Source organism: Rhipicephalus microplus, unplaced genomic scaffold (genome assembly GCF_043290135.1).
Source record: "Rhipicephalus microplus isolate Deutch F79 unplaced genomic scaffold, USDA_Rmic scaffold_90, whole genome shotgun sequence".
Classification (NCBI taxonomy): domain Eukaryota; kingdom Metazoa; phylum Arthropoda; class Arachnida; order Ixodida; family Ixodidae; genus Rhipicephalus; species Rhipicephalus microplus.
The window spans coordinates 899,289-921,819 of NW_027464662.1; the positions used below are offsets into that span (position 1 = coordinate 899,289).

The 22,531-nt window shown below is 47.4% G+C and overlaps 1 protein-coding gene across 4 annotated transcripts in view; it reads right to left on the minus strand.

Annotated features, from left to right (window-relative positions):
- The window catches only part of LOC119184280 (Transcriptional adapter 2A), a 136,787-nt gene extending 135,394 nt beyond the window's left edge, over nucleotides 1–1,393 (minus strand). For 2 of the 4 annotated variants that reach the window (XM_075885215.1, XM_075885216.1), the window contains exon 1: nucleotides 1,156–1,393. In XM_075885215.1, the coding sequence (XP_075741330.1) occupies nucleotides 1,156–1,308 (153 nt within the window). In that variant the 5' untranslated portion in view covers nucleotides 1,309–1,393. The remainder of the gene's footprint in view (nucleotides 1–1,155) is intronic. The other 2 variants (XM_075885214.1, XM_037433915.2) reach the window with 2 other exon arrangements.
- Between the last annotated feature and the right edge of the window lie 21,138 nt (nucleotides 1,394–22,531).

Here is a 22,531-nt window from a genome sequence, read left to right on the forward strand (position 1 = left end):
AACCTACCCAAGCCCTGCGGCACTGCACACAATATACCCCGAAGGATTCTCAAGCCCGGATCGCTCCTTGTGTAGCGGTTATGCGTACTTCGAGCAAAATTCGACCAAAATTCCAAATAATGAATGCTTATGGGGGGTCTCATTTACAGGTAGGCGCGAGTCAAGCTTAATTCGCTCCAACTGCGGCGATAAAGCAGCCTTCCAGGCGTATATAGCTGTAGCATATTCGACGTACCCCAATTAGCCAGCCTTGGGACGTTTATTCGTCACATGTACACGAGTCCAAACGATATGTCTTGTGCTGACACAGCTAAAGGAAGCGTAGCGTCCCCGTCGTGGCACGCGGTCAACGCGGCACGATCAGCTGTGAAAAAAAAAGGGGGGGGGGGGGCAGCACACCGCCTGCTGCGACTCCATTCAATTTTTCCCGTCGTCCCTAATACTGAGCTGCGATCTCTTAATTGCACACCTGCGCACACAGCAAGAGAACGGGCCTCGACTTCTGTAACGCGCGGTTCATTGCGTTAATAACGTCGCACACACACTCGCGAAAAAGTGCATCGCACTCGCGAAATGCACGGCGGACGATATGTTAACTTTGAGACACGACCTCTTATTTGCACAGCAGCGCACACAGCAAGAGAACGCGCCCCGACTTCTGGAACACTCGTTTTACGTTCATTTTGTTAATTAAAACGGCCAACGTAGCTCACGCACTCGCAAAATGCACCGCGGACGACACCAAACCCTCACAGAGAAGCCACAACTACAGGGGCAAATTTATCCACTAAATTTGGTCACAGTCTGGCAACAACCACCCCAAAGTCTGGCAACTGACTTATGCAACGCCAAACAGAACCTCCCATTGTTCCTTTTAGATTTCCGAAAGGCATTAGATACGACAGGTGATTCTTGTACTAACCAAGTGGAAGTTCGACAGACAACCACAACAACACACAGTAGTAGGCGGCTAGCTAGCTAGCTGATGCAGTGCACATCTACCAAATAAGAAATTTCATAGCGCGTTTTCATAGTTATAGCGCGAGAACAAAACGACGACACAGAGACATTTATATTAACAACCACACGGAGTGGAGGTTCTTTTTCATCGATACCCTGAATGAAAAACAGTTGGCATTCGAAGACACCGCTTACCACAACACTGTATTGATGGTCATTCTTGTGCATCAGTGACTCGACGCCTCTGGAGAAGCACCGAATGCAGACGGTCACTTTAGGATCACACTCGACGCACAGTATATGAACATCCAAGAAAACGTTGCTGCAGAAGGCGCATCTTTCCGACATCGCACGCGTCAAAACTCTCGGTCTGCGGTAGTAGCACGACAGAACACCAATACGCTGGTAGCACAGAACACTAGAAGGGAAACTGTACCTTTGACCAGCACCTCCTCTATTTTTTCTGTGCCTGTTGCGTCGCGCCAGTTCCCATGGCTCTACGATCGGTGCTCTACTCCTCCGAGTGACCGCGTGGTGGCGTAGGTTATTACCCTTTCATGTGGCTACTCTTTACTTGACTGCTATGGGTGGGTGCGGCGCAGCCACTGGCTTTTTCCAATTTTATGCGATTACTTTTTTTCGTATTCGGTAATTTCGCATTCGCGCATTTGTTTTGGCAATGTATCACGAAAAAGCGTGTCGTAAGGTGTCTTATTCTTTGTTTGCAAGCGGTCGAAGGAGTGCTCTGTTGAATATCGAAATCGATCAGTTGAGGTAATGAAACATAGCAATTTTATATGCACAAAAGACAAAAATAAAAAGAAACGAGTCAGTACAGGTTAAGAAACAACCGGTTGAACTGAAACCACTTGTCAGTCCAACGTTGATGGTGCGCGCGTGTCGTGGAAGCTTTTTAGAACTTCCAATACTTCCGTGACAACAGCTTCCTTTAATAAAGCCTGGCCACAAGCTTTTTTTATCGGTGAAGTCGACAGCATAGTTTGTGAAAAGTGGCTACATGAACTTTCTGCACACAAGTTCTATTAATTTGCGCTTTTGGATTTGGTCACAACGGTAACACAGCAGTACTGGCAGGCCAACAATTACATCCGCACTCTTCACGACCCACGTCTATAGAGGCTTAAGGAGATCAGCGTAATGCAGAAGAATCACGTCCACAAATATTTTCAAAGCATGCAGCACACGCACAAGCTCCGCAGTGGAGTAGCACAAGCCAACTCTGTCCTGTGGGAAATCTAGCCGTCCGTAACATTGGTGAAGTGGTGCTGCACCCTTTTGCCTTCAAAACTACCGCAATGCAGCGCTCGCAGTCGGTGTTTTCATTCACGACGCGAGATATGTATTCTGCGATGAGAGAAACTGCTGCTATACCTGGCGTGGGCCAAGCCTTCGTCGAAGTGCTGTGTTCCTGCAGTAGGTGCTGCACCGAGTTCACTGCTGCGACCACGCTTGTTGTTGATGCACTGCTTGACTCGCCGTTCCTAATAACGCTCCTCGAAAAAGCGAACTAAGCTGAGCTTTGCACATTGCTTGAGTGAGAAGCCGCAACGATGCCCGTCTTCAGCATCTTAAAGCCCGAAAGAGCGCTTCTGACATCAAGCATATCATTGCATCCAATGCTGCGTCGAAGCGTACGTCCCAAACAGGGATTCGATGGGGTCGCTTGAAAACTTTCTAGTCAACACAAATTTGAACCCTCTAACAGAAATCGGATACACTGGACGTTGGCGATTGTGGTTAATACCAGTGCATGGCGAGTTTCTTTTGTTAGAAATTTCATTGGGGCACTTGCCATCATGAGCTAAGCTTCAATGTATTCTAAAAAAGAAAAGTTCCAGCCAATGAACTCTGGAGTCCTCGGGATCCTCTAACTGCCTGGAGTCCGGATGGTTCTGTTGAACATGCTGCTGGAATTTGCTGACGTTCATGAGAGTAAACCATGTGCTCACATTATTCATGAACTCAACTGTTGGGCCAACGCTGGCAAACTTTGCGTTGCACGTGCACCCGGCATGATCTTTCATGGAGGACAAAGCCGCTGTCACGGCTGGTGAAAACAACTGGACGGCAGGCTTGACTCCCATTTTTTCTATAGTAGACGGATAGGCGTGTTTCCTCGTGAGAACACGGACCGGCTTGATAATCGAGCACCGCTGCATCTTGTAGAGGTCATTTATGTAGGTTAAAGAAATTTCGCCATTTCTTCCCAGTTCTCGTGCCAGAAATTGCGATCGGATGTTTTTTTAGGATGTGACTCTGATCGAACGACGCCAGAAACACACTTCGGCTTGGGTCGGCGGGATGAGACACTCGAGCTTTCGGTTGCCCACCTGATAGTATTTCCATTGTAGTGACGTTTATTTTGTGCTGGTCCGTCACAACTCGAACTATCTCAAATCCCATTTCTTCAGTTTTCTTGATGACGTGCTTGGTCATTTCCGCAAGTAGTTCGCCATTGCATGATCTGGTAAAAAAGTATCCCACCGGGATCCAAAACCTAGCGTGAAGGCCACAGGTCAAAAATCCCTAAAGCGAGTTTGAAAGTTCGATCGCTTCTTTCCGAGTCTGAGAACACTTGGTTGAGAGCGCCCATGTCTATGTCTCCCAAGAAGGCGTCTCGTTGTTTGGGGTATTCAAGCCTTTGCTTTATTCTCATTTCGTCTATGATGCAGCTGTGAATTTTGTCTTGCTCGGTCCCGAGGCACTATAGGTTTCAGTGTTGAGCTTCTGCTTCACTAGATCACTGAAACCTTTTTTCTCGGGCAGTTGCTTCAATGTATCTTTGTAGCAAAGTTCTGCACGGCAGTGCGAGAAGCTCGGTCCTGATATACTTGTATTACTTTGTTGAGAGACTCTTCAGAATCACGCACTGTCGTATAGTGGCTTCATACCACTTTGGTTTTTTTCACCTTGTAGTTTAGGACTTGGTCCATTATCACGCTGGCGATTGCAGCGCTGATCGCAGTTTCTGGCTACTTGAAGAAATTTGCTTACGTTGCACTCTTCCTTTAATCTATGCAGCTCCTTATTGTAGGCATCTACTGTTGCCTGCAGCCTTTCATTTCGTTGCTTCCACGCCCTTTCTTTGTCGCGCCATTTTTCCGCTCCAAGAAAGCTGTTGCGGAGCTTAATTCTGCTGTCGGCTTGAACACCAAAGGTCCTCAAGGCACGCGCTTTTGCACCATCTACCGCTGGCTTCGCATCAGTTGGAATCAAGAAAGTTTGCGGAATGACAGTAGTGACTAGCTGCTGCTACAAAAAAGCAAGTCTTGGATGTCGCTTGGAGCAACACATTCTGGTTGTTGCAGGATACTAATGGGCTAGTTTCGTCAAGCGTGTTTGCGCGAACTTCTGGCGCCGGTGCAGGGCGCGAATCAATTTCCTGACTTGGCAGACTTGCCAACGAGTTCGTTGAGAAATCACACTTCTTTTCTGAGTGCTGCTGCAGCTTCTCATCTTTGGTGGCTCCTTGCTCATGTAGGATGGGTAATGCGCGGAAAGACACTCGGCACCACATCGTGCTTTAGCATGTGTCTTTTGGTATTTTACCTTAAGTACGTTTCCACAAAATGTAGGCTGCACACGGCCGAGTAATTCCAAGTGAAATTCGGTGCCCACTTTTTCCGCGCGATAACTCGTAGCCATCTTTCACGTACTCAGTGTTCGCTGTAGTTTCGTGAAAGGACACGCCTGCTTTTTTTTTTTTCATTGGCTAGAAGTGCGAAACTGAATGCAACAGCAGCACATGGTAACCAATGGAAAAGCAGGATGACATCACCGCTGAAGCAAACAGACGGGCCTACAATTGCCAGTGCGACCAAACGACGGGATAAACTTGTCGTCTGCAAGGTGACTGGAACACAAATTGTCACTCCGGTAAGAGGCATATTGACAGCTTATTTCCTCTTTATTATATATTACGCGTGAATACTACTCGTTTTAATGTGATGGCGACAACTCCGAGCAAGGTTCGCGATTACTTTAAGCAGATGGCAAAAAAAAAAAGCGCAGAAAACCACCGCGCGAGCGGCGGTGAGCGTCGTCTGCTAGAGGGTTAGTTGGTAGGTAGCATATAAAGTAGCTCTATAGAGGGTAATAGCGCAGAGCCACCAAGCAGCGTGAAGGAGCAGATTTGAAAGAATAAAGAGAGAACACGGCTGGCGTGGCGGTGCTCACGCGGCAGGCACAAAATATAGGAGGCGCTGCTTCGACAGCATGGAGCACGACCTCTTTTATAGATTAGCGACCTGCTCATACCGGTTTTCTCTACGGCTGCGCTTGACTCCAACTTTGGAGGTCACTTGTTTGTCTAGTTACAAAAGTGTCACGAGAGGCCGCCTCAACTTAACCCCATAGCAGCCGTCGGAACGGTTCCCGCGTTTCGAGTGTTCCGCGGCAGGTATTTTTTTTTTTTTACCGTCGGAACGGTTTCTAATGTGCCGCGGCAGATATATTTTTTTCTTCCTTTAGTAACTTGCGTGATGATCTTGGAATTTCCTGTTTGACTAGTGCGCAGAGACGAGGCCGAGAACGTGAAGTAGGCGCATTGACGGCATGCCTCGGCTCATTGTAGCGGTCCCAACAATTACTCAGTGCGGCTGCTGTGTGTGTGCCCTGGGAAAAACTTTCTGTGCCGCTGTGTGGTGAACATTCACGCGTCCTTCATCGCGACACCATTGTTAATAATGTCGGCATTGTAATAAGAATGTCAATGGGAGCCTTGCCATGCGCGACTAGCGGTTCTCACAGGGTGCCACCGTTTAAATAAAAACATTGATGGCACTTGGTTCTTTAGACATGACATTTCAACGTCTTCATGGTCGAGGAGTCTGTCATTATTCCCTGAAGTAGAAACCTCTAAGGACTGTTGTAGCTGTTGTTATGCCAGCGAGTCCTCGTCAAACGACCGTGCCTCTGAAAAAGGCAATCTGGGTCAAGGCCAGCCCGCAGTCGGCCTGGCGCGATCACCTCGACGGCGTGAACACGCGCGGCGCCCCTCTGGCCCACGTGCAGTGAGTCAGCTGCGCGCGTGACAGCGAGCCGGCGTCTGCGTGTCTGGTGGTCTGACGCATGGCGCGGCGACCCCCATTGGCGGACTCTGCCCTGACGACCAGCGGCGCTTCTGATTGGACATTTTGGTTGGACCCGGTGTAAATAAAAGAAGCCCTGCGGCGCGTCGCGATCGGAGGTCCTAGGAGAGGAGTCCCCGTGTCGGAGTGCCGACATGTGTGTGAGTCAGCGGTCTTAGGTGAAGGGCTGACCTATGTGTTAGAGAGGAGAGCTCGGCTCTTCGAGTCTCTGTCGGCCCCAGTGCCGAAATTGTAACGCCTCTGTAAATATGCTGTACATAAACCTTGTTTAACTCACCGTCGTCTCGTCCGCTCGTCTTATCAGCTCTGCGCAGAAGCAGTCGCGAGCTGATAAACATACGCTACCAAACGGCTGGTGACCTTCCCGGCGGAGTTGAAAGCAGTGGCGCCTCCGGGGCCGTGTTGGCGTCGCCGTCTTTCGCAACAGAGGTGGCTTCGGCGGGATCGGTCCGTCATTCGCAACAGTGGTGGCTTCGGTGGGATCGGAGGTCCGCTTCGCAACAGTGGTTGGCAGCTGCGGGATCGGCCGGCGTCAGCGACATCGATGCGGTGAGTGCCTGATGTTTTCCCCTCAGTTCACCAGACTACTCTAGCTCAGGTTGTAGTAGTTTAGAGAAAGGGCTGTGTGAAGCATTGAAGTGAGCTTTGATCGTTTCAAGCCAAATTGAAGTGCTTTGAAACCAAAGTTAATGCGGAGGTGGTAAACACGGGAGGGTGAAAAATTGCTTGTGCGTCTTGCTAGTAGGCTTATAGTGGGTACGGCAAGTAGATTCTTAACAGGGGCAAACAGCAAGAGGCTAGTGTGAACGATGGAGAACCTTAAAGTGAAGGAACTCATCGAAATTTGTGAGGAACTCGGCATTACTTTGGGCCGTGCGAAACGAAAGCAAGCGATCCTTGATATCATGAAGGATGAGGGAGTGTCGGCTGAGGAAGTCGATGAGGCCTGGGTGGATATTAAAGCACGCCGTGAGGAGGCTGAAAGGCGAGAAGTAGAAGCTCGCGAACGTGAAGAAGCTGAAAGGCGCGAAGCTCGCGAACGTGAAGAAGCTGAAAGGCGCGAAGCTCGCGAACGTGAGGAAGCTGAAAGGCGCGAACGACGCGAGGAGGCCGAGAGACAGGAGCGTCTCGAGTTGAAACGACTAGAATTGGCAATCCTACAGTGTTCGCAGGCGCCTAGCGTAGCTTCTCCGACGATTCAGGTCAGCGGTTTTAGAATTCGGGACCAACTGCCACCGTTCGTAGTAGGCGAGGACATGGCGAAGTATCTCGTCAAGTTTGAACACGTCTGTGAGCGAAACGCTTTGGAGCGGTGTCTTTGGGCGCGGAACCTGTTAGCTCTTCTTCCCGGCGAAGTGTCCGACGCGATAACTTGCTTGTCGAGGGAAGCGTTTGAGAGCTATGACGAGGTTAAGGAAGTGCTCTTAAGACGTTATAAATTGTCACCCGAGGCTTTCATGCAAAGGTTCCGGTATGCTAAAAAGGGGAATGAGTCACACGTTGACTTCGCGTTTCGTCTTAAAGCCGATTTGATTGAATGGCTCAAGGGCGAAGGTGTTTATGACGACCGCGATAAAGTGGTGGAATGCGTTGCATTGGAGCAATTCTACCGCTGCATCGAGGAGGATGTTAAACTTTGGCTGCAGGACAAACTTGGTGAAGTACAGCTAAACAAGGCAGCAGAGTTAGCTGAGGAGTATTATACTCGCCGAAAGTTGCATAGCAGGGCAGTGCGCGTTGAAAAGGATGAAAGGAAAGAGGGCTTTTCAAGGAAACCTGATCAACGGAAACCCGTTCCGCACCGTAATTTCAAGAAGGACCCGTCTCTTACGAAGGACAGTGTAGGGGAAGGGCAAACAGAAGCGGAGAAATCGAGTGAGGTTTCTACCACACAGGCATTAGAACCGGAAAACAAACGGAAGCCGCTAATCTGCTACAACTGTAAAAAGGAAGGGCACATCGCGAGAAACTGTCAGGAAAAGTTTGCCTTCGCAACGATCCGAGAATCAGAAAAAAACATGCGGTTGTTGGAGCCGTATCTCCAAGAAATTAGGGTCAATGAGAAAACGTGCCGAGCACTTAGAGACTCAGCGGCAACCATGGACGTTGTCCATCCTTCATTGGTGTCTCCGGATGACTTCACAGGAGAATGCGCGTGGATCAGGCAAGTCGCCGAGGAGCAGAGTGTTCGCTTACCAATCGCCACCGTTGTCATTGAAGGCCCGTTCGGTAAGCTTTGCACCGAAGCGGCTGTGTCTGCCGCGCTGAATGGTCGTTTTTCTTATCTTTTCTCCAACAACTCGGAGCAGCTTCTCAAAGAGCAGGGCAAATCGTTCTTCCCCAACTTAGCGTGCATGGCTCCCACGCGATCGCAAGCGCGAAAGCTTTCGCGGAAGCTTGACTTGGTTCCATGCGGTGAACTCTCAAGTGACCTTGTCGGCGGGTCGACGGAACCCCAGAAAGGAAATTTTCCGCATGAGTCATGTGAGCAGTCACGCGAGCGGCCCGTCGCGGGAGCGGCCGGCGCGGTATGCGCTGGGGGAGACGACGTGGCGCCATTGAGTCAGAGCGAGAGGGTTGCAACGCTCTCGCCTGTAGCGGAAAGTTGGAGCGAGCTGCCGAGAGTTGATCGAGAGACGCTCATTCGAGGGCAGAGTGAGGATCTCTCGATTGAAGCGCTAGTGGAAAGCCAAATTGAAGCGCTCGTGGAAAGCCAGAAAAACGCGGCAAAAGTGCTGTCGAAGGAGCACTACGAGAAATCGGGGAAGAAGCGCGCTTTTGAAGTTGATAATCAGGTAATGCGGCTGCAGCCACCCAAAAGGAACAAGCTTGAGGTTGATTGGGAAGGGCCCGCCACAGTATTATCGAAGCCTTGCGATACAACTTATGAGGTGCAAGTAGGAAGGCGGCAGAACAAAATTTACAACTTGATGAAACCCAATGTTCAACATCAAGCGGTCGTAAATCAGCTGTTGAAGGCTTCAGAGGAAGAGGGAGCAGAAAATTTGAGTTCTAGTGAGGTGATCGAAGGGGGATCGAAAGTAATTTGGGAGCAGATAAACCTAGAGCCTAGCTTAAGTGAAGGAGGACCTGAGAAAGATTGGTTCCGAGTTTGAAGACGTGTTTTCGGACCGCCCCGGAAACATGAGGGTGATCGAACACGATATCGAGCTAAGCGGTGAGGAGTCAATCAGTAGCAAGCCGTATCGTTGTTCCCCTGTGCAACGTCGCAAGTGTGAGCCGCTCTTGGTGCCGCATAGGTATCGTCGCCTAAAAGTGACCGGTTACTGAGGTGGAGCATGTTGCTCCACAGCGCAACTTTGACGTTCGCTAAAGAAAAAAAAAAAGGGAAAGGTAAACGCTAATGCAGGTGCATTGAGCAGTGCGTTCCAGCTAGTAACTTCTCAACCTTTCGGTTTCTCGCTGGCGATTCGGGGCAAAATTTTGATCTCATCACGACCTGGGCTGAGCGCTCTCGTTCAGAGTGATCTCAAGGGGCCAACTTTATGTGGTATTCTAATTCGTTACGTTGTTGTACGTGGAAAAAAAATTGAGTTGTCATTTTAAGAGTCTTGTGTCCCACATGTGCCTCTTGATGTAGAGGGAACAAAATTCCGATAGACACGTAGATAGGTAGATGTTGTACTATACTTTGTCTGGTGTTCTGTCGGGTGACCGAAGGCACTTGCGTGTGTCGTGTGTTGTCTGTTGTCGATCCGTTCTTGGCAAGTTGCAGAACCATCGACAAGTGCTGAAACCGAAGATGGTCAGAAGAGACGAGTGAAGCTGGTCAGCAAGTTGTGGCGACAAGCCAGTGGGGCTGGGATCCGTCGTCAAAATGGGATGTGTTCCCGGAACAGTCTGGAGCTGTATTCTCCCCATGGCCCTGGAGGCGAACCTGGAGGGACCTGGCGAACGAGCGCACCTGACATCCGAGCCCCGTGGAAGCAGCTCGTCTTTCCGGTGCATTGTCTGGCGGCGGGGGTGCTGTTATGCCAGCGAGTCCTCGTCAAACGACCGTGCCTCTGAAAAAGGCAATCTGGGTCAAGGCCAGCCCGCAGTCGGCCTGGCGCGATCACCTCGACGGCGTGAACACGCGCGGCGCCCCTCTGGCCCACGTGCAGTGAGTCAGCTGCGCGCGTGACAGCGAGCCGGCGTCTGCGTGTCTGGTGGTCTGACGCATGGCGCGGCGACCCCCATTGGCGGAATCTGCCCTGACGACCAGCGGCGCTTCTGATTGGACATTTTGGTTGGACCCGGTGTAAATAAAAGAAGCCCTGCGGCGCGTCGCGATCGGAGGTCCTAGGAGAGGAGTCCCCGTGTCGGAGTGCTGACATGTGTGTGAGTCAGCGGTCTTAGGCGAAGGGCTGACCTATGTGTTAGAGAGGAGAGCTCGGCTCTTCGAGTCTCTGTCGGCCCCAGTGCCGAAATTGTAACGCCTCTGTAAATATGCTGTACATAAACCTTGTTTAACTCACCGTCGTCTCGTCCGCTCGTCTTATCAGCTCTGCGCAGAAGCAGTCGCGAGCTGATAAACATACGCTACCAAACGGCTGGTGACCTTCCCGGCGGAGTTGAAAGCAGTGGTGCCTCCGGGGCCGTGTTGGCGTCGCCGTCTTTCGCAACAGAGGTGGCTTCGGCGGGATCGGTCCGTCATTCGCAACAGTGGTGGCTTCGGTGGGATCGGAGGTCCGCTTCGCAACACTGTGCAATTTATTCCGCCCATTTGAACGAAGAGAAGTGCCGAAACTGCAATGCTCGCATTTTTGTTTCTTGTAGCACATTGAAACATCCGAGTTTCAGTTTCAGAGTTGGAAGCTTTTTAGCGCACGTATTACTTCGAGATCACTAATTACATGGAGTATGATTAGCTCCAGGCTTTTTATAAAGCAGCGTAAGCTACGTATAACACCAACCATACTTAACACACCGTTTTTATGCATTACGTGGACCAAGTTGCTGAACTTACCATACATTTAGCCTGCTACAAGCAGCGGCACTTAATCATTTGTCCCATTGAAACCAGCACACTTATGTTACTTACAAAGGCAAATTCAAATGCATTCTCTGTAACTGCAATTGACCCGAATCGTTCTGAAAATATATTTTGCTGCACTTCCCTAAGTAGAGCCTCTTAACTGCTGTGCCCCTGATTAACCCACCAATTAAATGCTTAAGCTCATTATTTCAGAAACTCGTCTATGTTATACTAAACAAAATTTTCATGCAGAAGGAACACACTTCATGCATTGTGAAATTCCAGTACATTTTATTTGTTTGCCAAGCTCAAACCTTGAGTACCTTTCGTGACTGTGGCATGGCGTGCAGCAACTTCCTTTTCGCACGAGTCTCGGATACGTTGCTGGAAAAATTTGCCAGAATGGGTCGCAGAAACTTCACGAGAATGAGCTTAACAAGTGCAGTTGTATGGGCTACACTGTCATTCCTTTCACATTTGAACAGGGGGTTCTTAATGACAGATGATTTCGTTCCGGCATCGTGCGGCGGTTTGGATGCGCTGATATCAGCCCAGCTATCTACATCTACTTCAAGAAAGGCCCTTCCACGTCAGCCCTCGTGTGATTGTGACGCTGCCTGGACCACCGACTTGCATTGGTTCCTCAACCCCGACGAAAAACTACAAATTGACTGAACAACGCCCCCGTCCTTCACATGGCAGCAGAGGCGGCAGCGAAGCTCGAGGACTAAAACGCTACAAATCTTTCACGCAGGGCTGTGGAATATTTCGTTCCGGCATCGTGCGGCGGTTTGGATGCGCTGATATCAGCCCAGCTATCTACATCTACTTCAAGAAAGGCCCTTCCACGTCAGCTCTCGTGTGCTTGTGACGCTGCCTGGACCACCGACTTGCATTGGTTCCTCAACCCCGACAAAAAACTACAAATTGACTGAACAACGCCCCCGTCCTTCACATGGCAGCAGAGGCGGCAGCGAAGCTCGAGGACTAAAACGCTACACATCTTTCACGCAGGGCTGTGGAATATTTCGTTCCGGCATCGTGCGGCGGTTTGGATGCGCTGATATCAGCCCAGCTATCTACATCTACTTCAAGAAAGGCCCTTCCACGTCAGCCCTCGTGTGATTGTGACGCTGCCTGGACCACCGACTTGCATTGGTTCCTCAACCCCGACGAAAAACTACAAATTGACTGAACAACGCCCCCGTCCTTCACATGGAAGCAGAGGCGGCAGCGAAGCTCGAGGACTAAAACGCTACACATCTTTCACGCAGGGCTGTGGAATATTTCTTTCCGGCATCGTGCGGCGGTTTGGATGCGCTGATATCAGCCCAGCTATCTACATCTACTTCAAGAAAGGCCCTTCCACGTCAGCCCTCGTGTGATTGTGACGCTGCCTGGACCACCGACTTGCATTGGTTCCTCAACCCCGACGAAAAACTACAAATTGACTGAACAACGCCCCCGTCCTTCACATGGCAGCAGAGGCGGCAGCGAAGCTCGAGGACTAAAACGCTACACATCTTTCACGCAGGGCTGTGGAATATTTCGTTCCGGCATCGTGCGGCGGTTTGGATGCGCTGATATCAGCCCAGCTATCTACATCTACTTCAAGAAAGGCCCTTCCACGTCAGCCCTCGTGTGATTGTGACGCTGCCTGGACCACCGACTTGCATTGGTTCCTCAACCCCGACGAAAAACTACAAATTGACTGAACAACGCCCCCGTCCTTCACATGGCAGCAGAGGCGGCAGCGAAGCTCGAGGACTAAAACACTACACATCTTTCACGCAGGGCTGTGGAATATTTCGTTCCGGCATCGTGCGGCGGTTTGGATGCGCTGATATCAGCCCAGCTATCTACATATACTTCAAGAAAGGCCCTTCCACGTCAGCCCTCGTGTGATTGTGACGCTGCCTGGACCACCGACTTGCATTGGTTCCTCAACCCCGACGAAAAACTACAAATTCACTGAACAACGCCCCCGTCCTTCACATGGCAGCAGAGGCGGCAGCGAAGTTCGAGGACTAAAACGCTACACATCTTTCACGCAGGGCTGTGGAATATTTCGTTCCGGCATCGTGCGGCGGTTTGGATGCGCTGATATCAGCCCAGCTATCTACATCTACTTCAAGAAAGGCCCTTCCACGTCAGCCCTCGTGTGATTGTGACGCTGCCTGGACCACCGACTTGCATTGGTTCCTCAACCCCGACGAAAAACTACAAATTGACTGAACAACGCCCCCGTCCTTCACATGGCAGCAGAGGCGGCAGCGAAGTTCGAGGACTAAAACGCTACACATCTTTCACGCAGGGCTGTGGAATATTTCGTTCCGGCATCGTGCGGCGGTTTGGATGCGCTGATATCAGCCCAGCTATCTACATCTACTTCAAGAAAGGCCCTTCCACGTCAGCCCTCGTGTGATTGTGACGCTGCCTGGACCACCGACTTGCATTGGTTCCTCAACCCCGACGAAAAACTACAAATTGACTGAACAACGCCCCCGTCCTTCACATGGAAGCAGAGGCGGCAGCGAAGCTCGAGGACTAAAACGCTACACATCTTTCACGCAGGTTTGTGCCCAAATTCCTGCTTGTTTCTTGAATTTTCGCCTGTTTCGTTTTGCTGCTGCTGGTGCTGCCACAAGTGTTCTGTTGTCTGTATTGACTCATTGAGACATGGCGAAAGAGATAAGGGCACTTTTCGAGGAACTTAAGCGTGAATTACGGGCTGAATTTAAAGGCTTCAAGGAAGCACTCGAGCGAGACTTTCGCAATGAGCTGAGGGAAATTAAGTCCTCTGTAGCTTCCTTAAATACTGATTGTGAAGAAGTAAAGGCTGAAAATGTAAAGCTCAAGGCGACCAACGCTATGCTAGAGGCCACGTGCGCTGATCTTGCTCAAAAGGTGAAAGATCATGAGAGTAGGCTGCTACACCTTGAGCAGTATTCTCGTAATGCAAATGTGGAGCTCAAAGGTATCCCGTACAACGCCACTGAAAACCTTATAGATACAGTGATCAAAATTGGCAAGAAAGTAGGTGTACCACTTGAGGAAGCCGATTTTGAGTCGGTGCACAGAGTACCAACCTTCAATCTAACAAAAAAGAACGTAGTAGTTCAGTTCGCACGGAGGCAGAAGAGGGACTGTTTCCTCGAGAATGCGCGTACTGCCCGGCTCAAGTGCTCTGACGTAGGCTTTGACTCGGAGGAGCCGTTCTTTGTTAACGAGCACCTATGCCCATAGCTGAAACGTCTACTAGGTCAGGCTACTGCACGCAAACGCGAAACTGGTTGGAAATACGTTTGGGTGCAAAATGGTAAAATTTTCGCACGGCGCATGGACAACGCTCCAAAAATAAAGATTTCATGCAGTGGGGACGTTGCTAAAATGGTTAACCCATTATGAAAGCTGGAAAATAAGACCAATGTTCCAAGCTTTGAAGGAGCCCTTTGTGGTGCTATAGCGCATCTTATCATGCCGTTCATATGTGTTAAGGAGACACATAGTTGTATATGTTGCGATAGTCTACCCGGAGCAAAGGCCATATGCGCATGCGCTGTTCGCCACACATTTGTTCTCTTTCCGATATTTGTTGCCTGCTTTTTTATTTTTTTTGTCTTGTGTGCTGGAATTACTGGTTTGTAGTTGCCGCTTTTGCTATTTTCTGGATTGTTTGCGTTTATGCCTGTATCGCGACATGAGCTGGGAAACAACTTGGCTGCGTTTTTCTGCCCTTGTTGATGAAATCTGTAGGCACATTGATATTTTTCGTCGTCTGTTTCTCATTTGGAAGTATGTCACTACTTGTCTGCAAACTGACAGCACTTCTATGTTAACCCAGAATAATCAGCAATGACTTTATCTTGTATTAGTCCAACCGCACTCAAGTCGGATATTGTTGAAAAGTGTAAATCACCATTAACATTTTTACATATGAACATGCAGTCGTTACGCCAAAAATATGACTTTTGCATTTTAATAAACGAGTTCGGGTTTTCCTTCTCGGTTATTATGTTGACTGAGACGTGGTACTCTGATCTTGATACCATACATTTAGACGGCTACAGTGCCGTTTCTTTGAATAGGAAATTGAAAAGGGGAGGCGGCGTATGCATGTTCACAAAACTGGGATTTACCTATAACCTCCTCGATGACTTTTCTTGGTCCACAACGGACATTGAGATAATTTGTATAAAATGCAACAATTTTGTATTTGCTGTCGTGTATAGGCCACCTGATGGTAACTTGAGCGAATTTTTCACGTTTCTAGAGGCTATTTTTTCGTTTGTAAACATAAACCAATACTGTTTAATTTTAGGAGGTGACCTAAACATAGATATGCTGACAAAAACTCCTAAACAGGGCGAATTATCTGCGATTCTCGATTCCCATTTTTTTGTTTAATGTAATGACCACCCCCACACGTATCACTGCAACTAGTGAAACTCTTATCGACCTTTTTATTACTAACCTAGCAATTAATGACCTATTCTCTGGTACCATTAATGTGACACTTAGCGACCACTTGCCTATCTATTTAGTAACTGATACGTACAATACGGCAAAAGAATTCACTGTAAATATAATATATCAAGACATCAACGCGGTTACACTGTCGCAGTTCCGAGATGAACTCGCCAGAACAAGCTGGAACGCAGTTTTTGCGTGCTCTACGGCTGATACCGCATATGACCATTTCATAGAAATTTTTTCTTCGGTATATAAAAACACTTTCCGTACAAAGAAATAACTAAGCCAAAACACGCACGTAAGCCTTGGGTAACGTTAAGTATATTGAAAATGATACGTACGAAAAACAGACTGTACCAGGTGTTCTTGAAAAATCGCGATTTGAATGCACTGAAAGCGTTTAGGGCATACAGAAACAGTCTTTCAAAAACTTTGAGGCAAGCCAAACGCGACTATTACCATACTATTTTTAACGGTATCGTAGATGTCAAGCAAATGTGGAAAAAACTAAACACAATTATATCTTCAAGTAATAGGACGCCCGGTGTCGACGAAATTACAATTGATAATCATTTATTTAAAGGAACAGCATTAGCCAATAAATTCAATGGGTACTTTACTTCTTTGTCAGAAAGTACTTACGACGGAAATGCATTAAGTTACATGCCAACACCTATAGCCCCCTCAATATTTATTGACCCTGCGGAGCAAACTGAGGTAAACAACGTTTTCATGAAACTTAAAAAAGGCAAAAGTGAGGACATTGACGGCATAAAAATGGAACCGGTTATCTTTGTTATTGATTTATTATCACCCTGCCTGACGCATATTTATAATATTGTTTTAAGCACAGGTTATGTTCCCTAAGCGGATGAAAAATGCCTAAGTTGCAGTGCTTTATAAAGGTGGTGACAAAAATGAAATGAGTAATTACCGGCCAATATCGGTATTACCTATATTTTCAAAGGCTCTAGAAAAAATCATTTTCACTAGATTGTATAAATTTTTGGACTCGCATTCTGTGATTACAACAGCACAATATGGGTTCAGGTCTGGCGTATCGACGGAGACAGCGCTGTTGCATCAAAAAGAGTTGATACTGGGCAACATTGAAGCAAGAAAGCTAACATTAGGCGTATTCATAGACTTTACGAAGGCGTTCGACAGAATTGATCACCAAACCTTGTTAGAAAAATTGTTTTATTACGGGATTAGAGGCATCGCGCTCGATTTAATAGAAAGCTACCTTAGTGATCGGTACCAGTGTGTGTCTATAAATAGGCAAACATCTATGCCCAAAAAAATCAAACGCGGTGTACCACAGGGAAGCATATTAGGACCTCTTCTATTTAACCTTTATATCAATGATATTGTAAATGTAGATCATTCAATAACGTACATTATTTATGCAGATGATACAAGCTTATTCTTTACGGGAACAAATATAGACGATTTGATGAAAGCAGCTAATAAAACGTTAGTCAATTTTTCGAAATGGTCCTGCCAAAATTCGTTACAGATCAACAGCTCTAAAACCAAGGCCGTTCTTTTCCGTGCGAAAGGAATAACATGTACGTACACACAAAAACTGATGCTAAATAATTTCACTATCGAAATTTCAGAGACTGTCAAAACTTTGGGCGCCATCTTTCATCAACATATGTTCTGGAATTCTCACACTGAACAATTGTGTATTAAGCTAAGAAAAGCCCTTGGCGTGCTGAGAAGGTGTCAGTCGTTTCTACCGCTCCCCCAGAAACTTCTTATCTTTAATACGCTTTTTTTTGTTCTCATCTACGCTATTGTCAGTTGGTATGGGCTTCTGGAACTGAAACATCAAAACAAAAGTTGTATACACTTCAAAAAAGCGCTTTGCGGGCTGTTGCAAATAATATAGGTTACAGAGAACACACATCCCATTTATTTGTCAAGTTTAAAGTTTTAAAATTTTGTGTTGCATATGAACATAACTTGTTGTTGTCTTTGAGGTCTGAAATTCGAAAGAATTGCGCAAACCTGAGAGGCTTAGCACATTTACAGCCGAAAATTTTGTTGCGTCCGATGCGGAGTTCTGAACACTGGCACATCCCCCGACCGCGAACAAATTACGGACTCCAAATGCTAAAGCACTCTGTTCCCCATATACTAAATAAGTTCAAGCTCACAGAACAGCAATTGCGTCTCCTTTCGAATAGTGATATATTAAACCTGTTTGTATAAGGAGCTATCAACCCAGAAAAATTACACCCAGTACTTGTAAATGCATGAAATTTTAAGTGTACCCCTTTCTGTTATAGCGTCTTTTGTTTGTAAACACCCAAGTGTGCATCTATTCTGTACTTCATAAACAACCACTAGAATGTTATTTTCTTTTCTTTTTTCTTTCAATCATACGTGAGCACTGTATGGAGTTTGGTGTGCCATTGTTTCTGTTGCCTTGTACAAATGGGAGGTGGGACTAGTCAAGCTGCTATAGCGCAGCTTTTTTCCTACTTTCCATGCCACAATTGTTTCTTGTTTGTGTAAATCACGGTGTATCGTTGTGGTGAAATAAATTTCAACTTTCAACTTTCAACTTTCAGATGGAAGCACGGCACACGTGAACTTCTGCAGTGGCTGTTGTCGTTTGATCAGCAAAGGTGCCGCTCGTGAGGCAGCATATTCAAGCAGGATAACAAAGCAAACAAAGCCCCGCCGCGGTGGTCTAGTGGCTAAGGTACTCGGTTGCTGACCCGCAGGTCGCGGGCTCGAAACCCGGCAGCGGCGGCTGCATTTCCGATGGAGGCGGAAATGTTGTAGGCCCGTGTGCTCAGATTTGGGGGCACGATAAAGAACCCCAGGTGGTCGAAATTTCCGGAGCCCTCCACTACGGCGTCTCTCATATTCGTATGTTGGTTTTGGGGTGTTAAGCCCCACATATCAATCAAAGCCAACAAATGCTCGTCTCGTATTTGTTCTGTGAGTACTGCGTATTTCGTTCACTGTTTTTCCCTGCGGCACACGTATATGTGTTTCGCGGTGTTCGCGAATGAGTAGATAACCGAAGTTGTCGTTTCTGCGTCCACGCATTGCGAGTAGGAAGCCCACAAACGGGACGCGTCCGCGCGTTCGTACGGAGACGCGCTCGCTAGTCTGAGCTGTTGCCACGCTTGCGTTCGTGTCGGCGTAACCTCAGTATTATGTCGCAAGTGTTTGTGTGTGGGCTGCGAATTTCTTCGTGCGCTCACTTTGAGAACTGGGTCGCTTACACGACCCTGAGAACCGCTGCTGTCAAAAGCCCAGGTGTTGTGTGTTGGCTGGCTCCAAAATGGCGGCGCACATAAAACTATGCTGAATTTGGTGGAAGCTGGCAACAGCGTGCCCCGTTGCCCGCTGGTTTTGGCTGAGTTTCTTGAAGGCACTTATTAAGATGTCTCCACCCTAAAAACGGCCGTTCATGTAGGCTCCCTAGTACCCCCCTGCTGATATGCTATAATCACCTTGTCAAAATAACGAAACCGCTATTTTCACACAACTTGGCTTGAATCTAGGCGGATCTGTGTATCATTGCGGCTTTTCGTCTATGTTTACAACGCCGGTTCAGGCAACCTATGGAAGCTTTTCATTGGCGAGTGCAGGAAAGGTAAGGAGAGGACCTGACGTCACTCGTTTTGAAGCCGCGATGAAGTCGGAAGTCGGCCATATTGACTAGGCAAATTCTCCTCTCTTGTTTACATGTGAATGCGAAGCAGAAGGCGCGACTCCCTCTCTGTCTCAAAAAGCACGTGGCCTGCGCACCGCGTGCGTCGGTGCTATATGAAACCAATGGAACGGATTTCAACACGCTGTCTTGCCGCGATACAGTTCACGAAATCTCTGCGTATGACTGTTGTACTCTTGCACTGCCGGCGTTAACGATAAACACGGCAAGTTGCACGTTAAGCTTTTTTTTATTTGATGTGTTCTTTGTGAAAATAAAGATTATATTTCGGACATTGCCGCGCGACGAAACAGGCACCGAAATCTGTACAGCTTCTTTTCGATCACTTTTTTCCCCTATTTGCGCTTTTCTTTAGGTTTTATGAAATTTTCGGTCAGGCTGTGGGCTAGACACAACGAGACTGGGTACGGCGGCATCACCACCATGTGGGTCGCATCTAATCCCTTCCTGTATTTTGTACATATATTTGGCCTGGTGCACATCATCAACGAAACGTGCGCTGGTGCGACGAAAGTTACGCCGTCGCATGGGTGGAACGCCTCCGACTGCCACAAACCGACTGACAATCTCCCGGCTTTATCGTGGACAAGCCCATCAGTTTTCCAAAGCAAGATATCACCACGTGACCAGTAGCTGGGGGACGTCATCTGCTGGTTCGGCTATAAAAGGCACTCCCGAGGACTGGGCTGGCACTGGGTACGGCGGCATCACCACCATGTGGGTCGCATATAATCCTTTCCTGTATTTTGTACAGGTAAGCAAACGATACGGAAAGTGCTTTCGTTCTAGCGATCCATTCTTGGTGATGTTGCCGTGCCCACGGTTGTTCGGTCGCGGAATATGTTGCATATTGTTTGATGTGGCGTCATCTGTTAGGAGGATCCTTCTGCTAAGTGGCGATATTGATACTAACCCCGGCCCTACTCTAGAACAAATAGCAAAGCAACTTAGTGAAATTGCAACTGACATCAAGGAAATTAAGGAAAAACGCTTGACCGATATATACAAAAATTAGATTCATTAGCCAGCCTAGAAATAAAGGTCACGTCATGTCAGCAACAGATTGCGAATCTTGAAGCAAGGATTGATGATCTTGAAAACCAAAGCAGAAGGTCCAATATCATTGTTTACGGACTACCTGAATCGTAACAAGAGAAAAACGATCGCTAAAGTCCACTGTGAACAATGATATAATAAAGGGCATTCTTGAGCTAGATCCGGTGACTATTGAACGTATTCATAGACTGGGGCGGCCATCACCCGGCAAGGTCAGGCCCGTGATTCTCAAACTACTAGATTCAAGAGACAAGACAAAAATTTTGAAACAGTGTTTCAAACTAAAAGACACAGATTTTTCTATTGAGGAGGATTTCTCTGTAAGAGTACGGGAAATCAGAAGAAAACTATGGCGGAGCTGTAAAACGAATCGAGATAATGGCGATAAAGCCTCGCTAGTGTACAACAAGCTATATGTCAACAAGAAGGAATACGTCTGGGACGAAGACAAAAATGATATAGTGCCCGTTCAAAAAAACGATGCCAGAAATACCGTAGAAACCGAAATCCGTCGGCCAAATACGCGAAGCCACAAGCCGCGACAATCATAACTGAGGAATGTAATACAGACCAAATGCCTTCGGTCACCCCTCCCTATAAAAACAAAGCTAGGTTGCGTAAAAATAGCGGGAACACAAACAAACGAAAAGAACTTAGACTAGTTAACATAAACTTGCGCAGTGTCACTAATAAAATAGATTCCTTGGAAAGCATGCTCATGCAGTATGATCCCCATGTTGCGGTGATAACGGAGACGTGGTTGCGAGAGGACATTAGTGATGACGAGGTATTTCCCCCCTGTTACAACGTGTATCGAAAAGACCGATCTGCCAGAGGAGGGGGAGTAGCCATCCTTGTCAAACCAGATATCGAAGCAACGATTGCTGCTGATGTTGGCATTCTTGAATGCTTGTGTGTACAATTGTCTTGCTGGAAGCATAGCTTTATCTTGTACGCATGTTACAGGCCTCCAGATGCGATCCCGGAGTACCTAACTTTTCTGAAAGAACATATGTCAAGGTTTTTTAATAAGCAAATCTTTTTGGTAGGAGACCTAAATTTGCCAAGTGTAGACTGGGAGGGGCTGACCTGTTCCCAGTTCAGTAAACATGCTAACGCTTTTTTGATATTATGCTCGCTCACGATCTAACTCAAATAGTCAGGCAACCAACGCGCGTGCAAGGACATGCAAGCTCTATCCTAGATTTGGTATTCGTAAAACGTGCTTTTTCAGGATATACTGTAGTCGTGGAACAGGGGCTTTCAGATCATGAACTTGTAAGCGTGACAATTTTTCTGTTTCAATGCAGTAGCCACCAAAGATCACCCATGCAGTATTTTAAGGATTATTCGAGAGCTGATTATGACCGTGTAATAGAATACATGGAAGCTGTACTTGCAGAATTTAACGATGACGCTTTAGGCACGTGCGCTCTTTGGGACAAATTTGTTGAGACGTGCCAATACTGTATTAACAACTTTATCCCTAGCAAACCCAAACGAACACATAAACGTACGCAATGGATGACGCATGAAATTGTTAAACTAAAGAGAAAAGTTAAACGGCTAATGAAGCAGCATGCGCAGCGCGCAGTTATCGGGGAGCACCAAAGAATCCTTGCTGAAAAAATGCATCGCTCAAAAGAATACTACTTTAAAACCTTAATGCCCGACTTTATAAAGAATGATCCTTCCAAGTTCTGGAATTATTTTAAAGATAGGAAGAAACCCATTTCAAAGATTGTACTTGACAGCCGCATAGTTACAAATCCTGGCGACATTGCAAATCATTTCAACACATACTTTCATAGCGTGTTTAATGTTTCCGGAGCATCTACGTTTTCTGTAGCGTCATCTCAACCATTCGAGGTCAATTTCATTTCATATGCTGGTTTGGTTTCCATGCTTGTAAACCTAAATACGAAAAAGAGTTGCGGTCCTGACGAACTGCCCAATGTCTTTCTCCGACGTTATGCCGAATGCGTTGGCAAATTCCTCTTTATAATCTTCCATGCTTCCCTGTCAACAGCAACTTTGCCCCGTGACTGGAAAATGGCCCGAGTGGCACCTATCTTCAAAAAAGGCGACAGATTATCAGTACCTAATTACAGGCCAATATCGCAAACTTCCTCATGCTGTAAACTAATAGAACACCTTACAGCGAACCAGATTACAGAATTTCTTGAAACACACTCTATACTAACACATTTCTAGCACGGGTTTAGAAAAAAGTATTCGACCGTGACGCAGCTT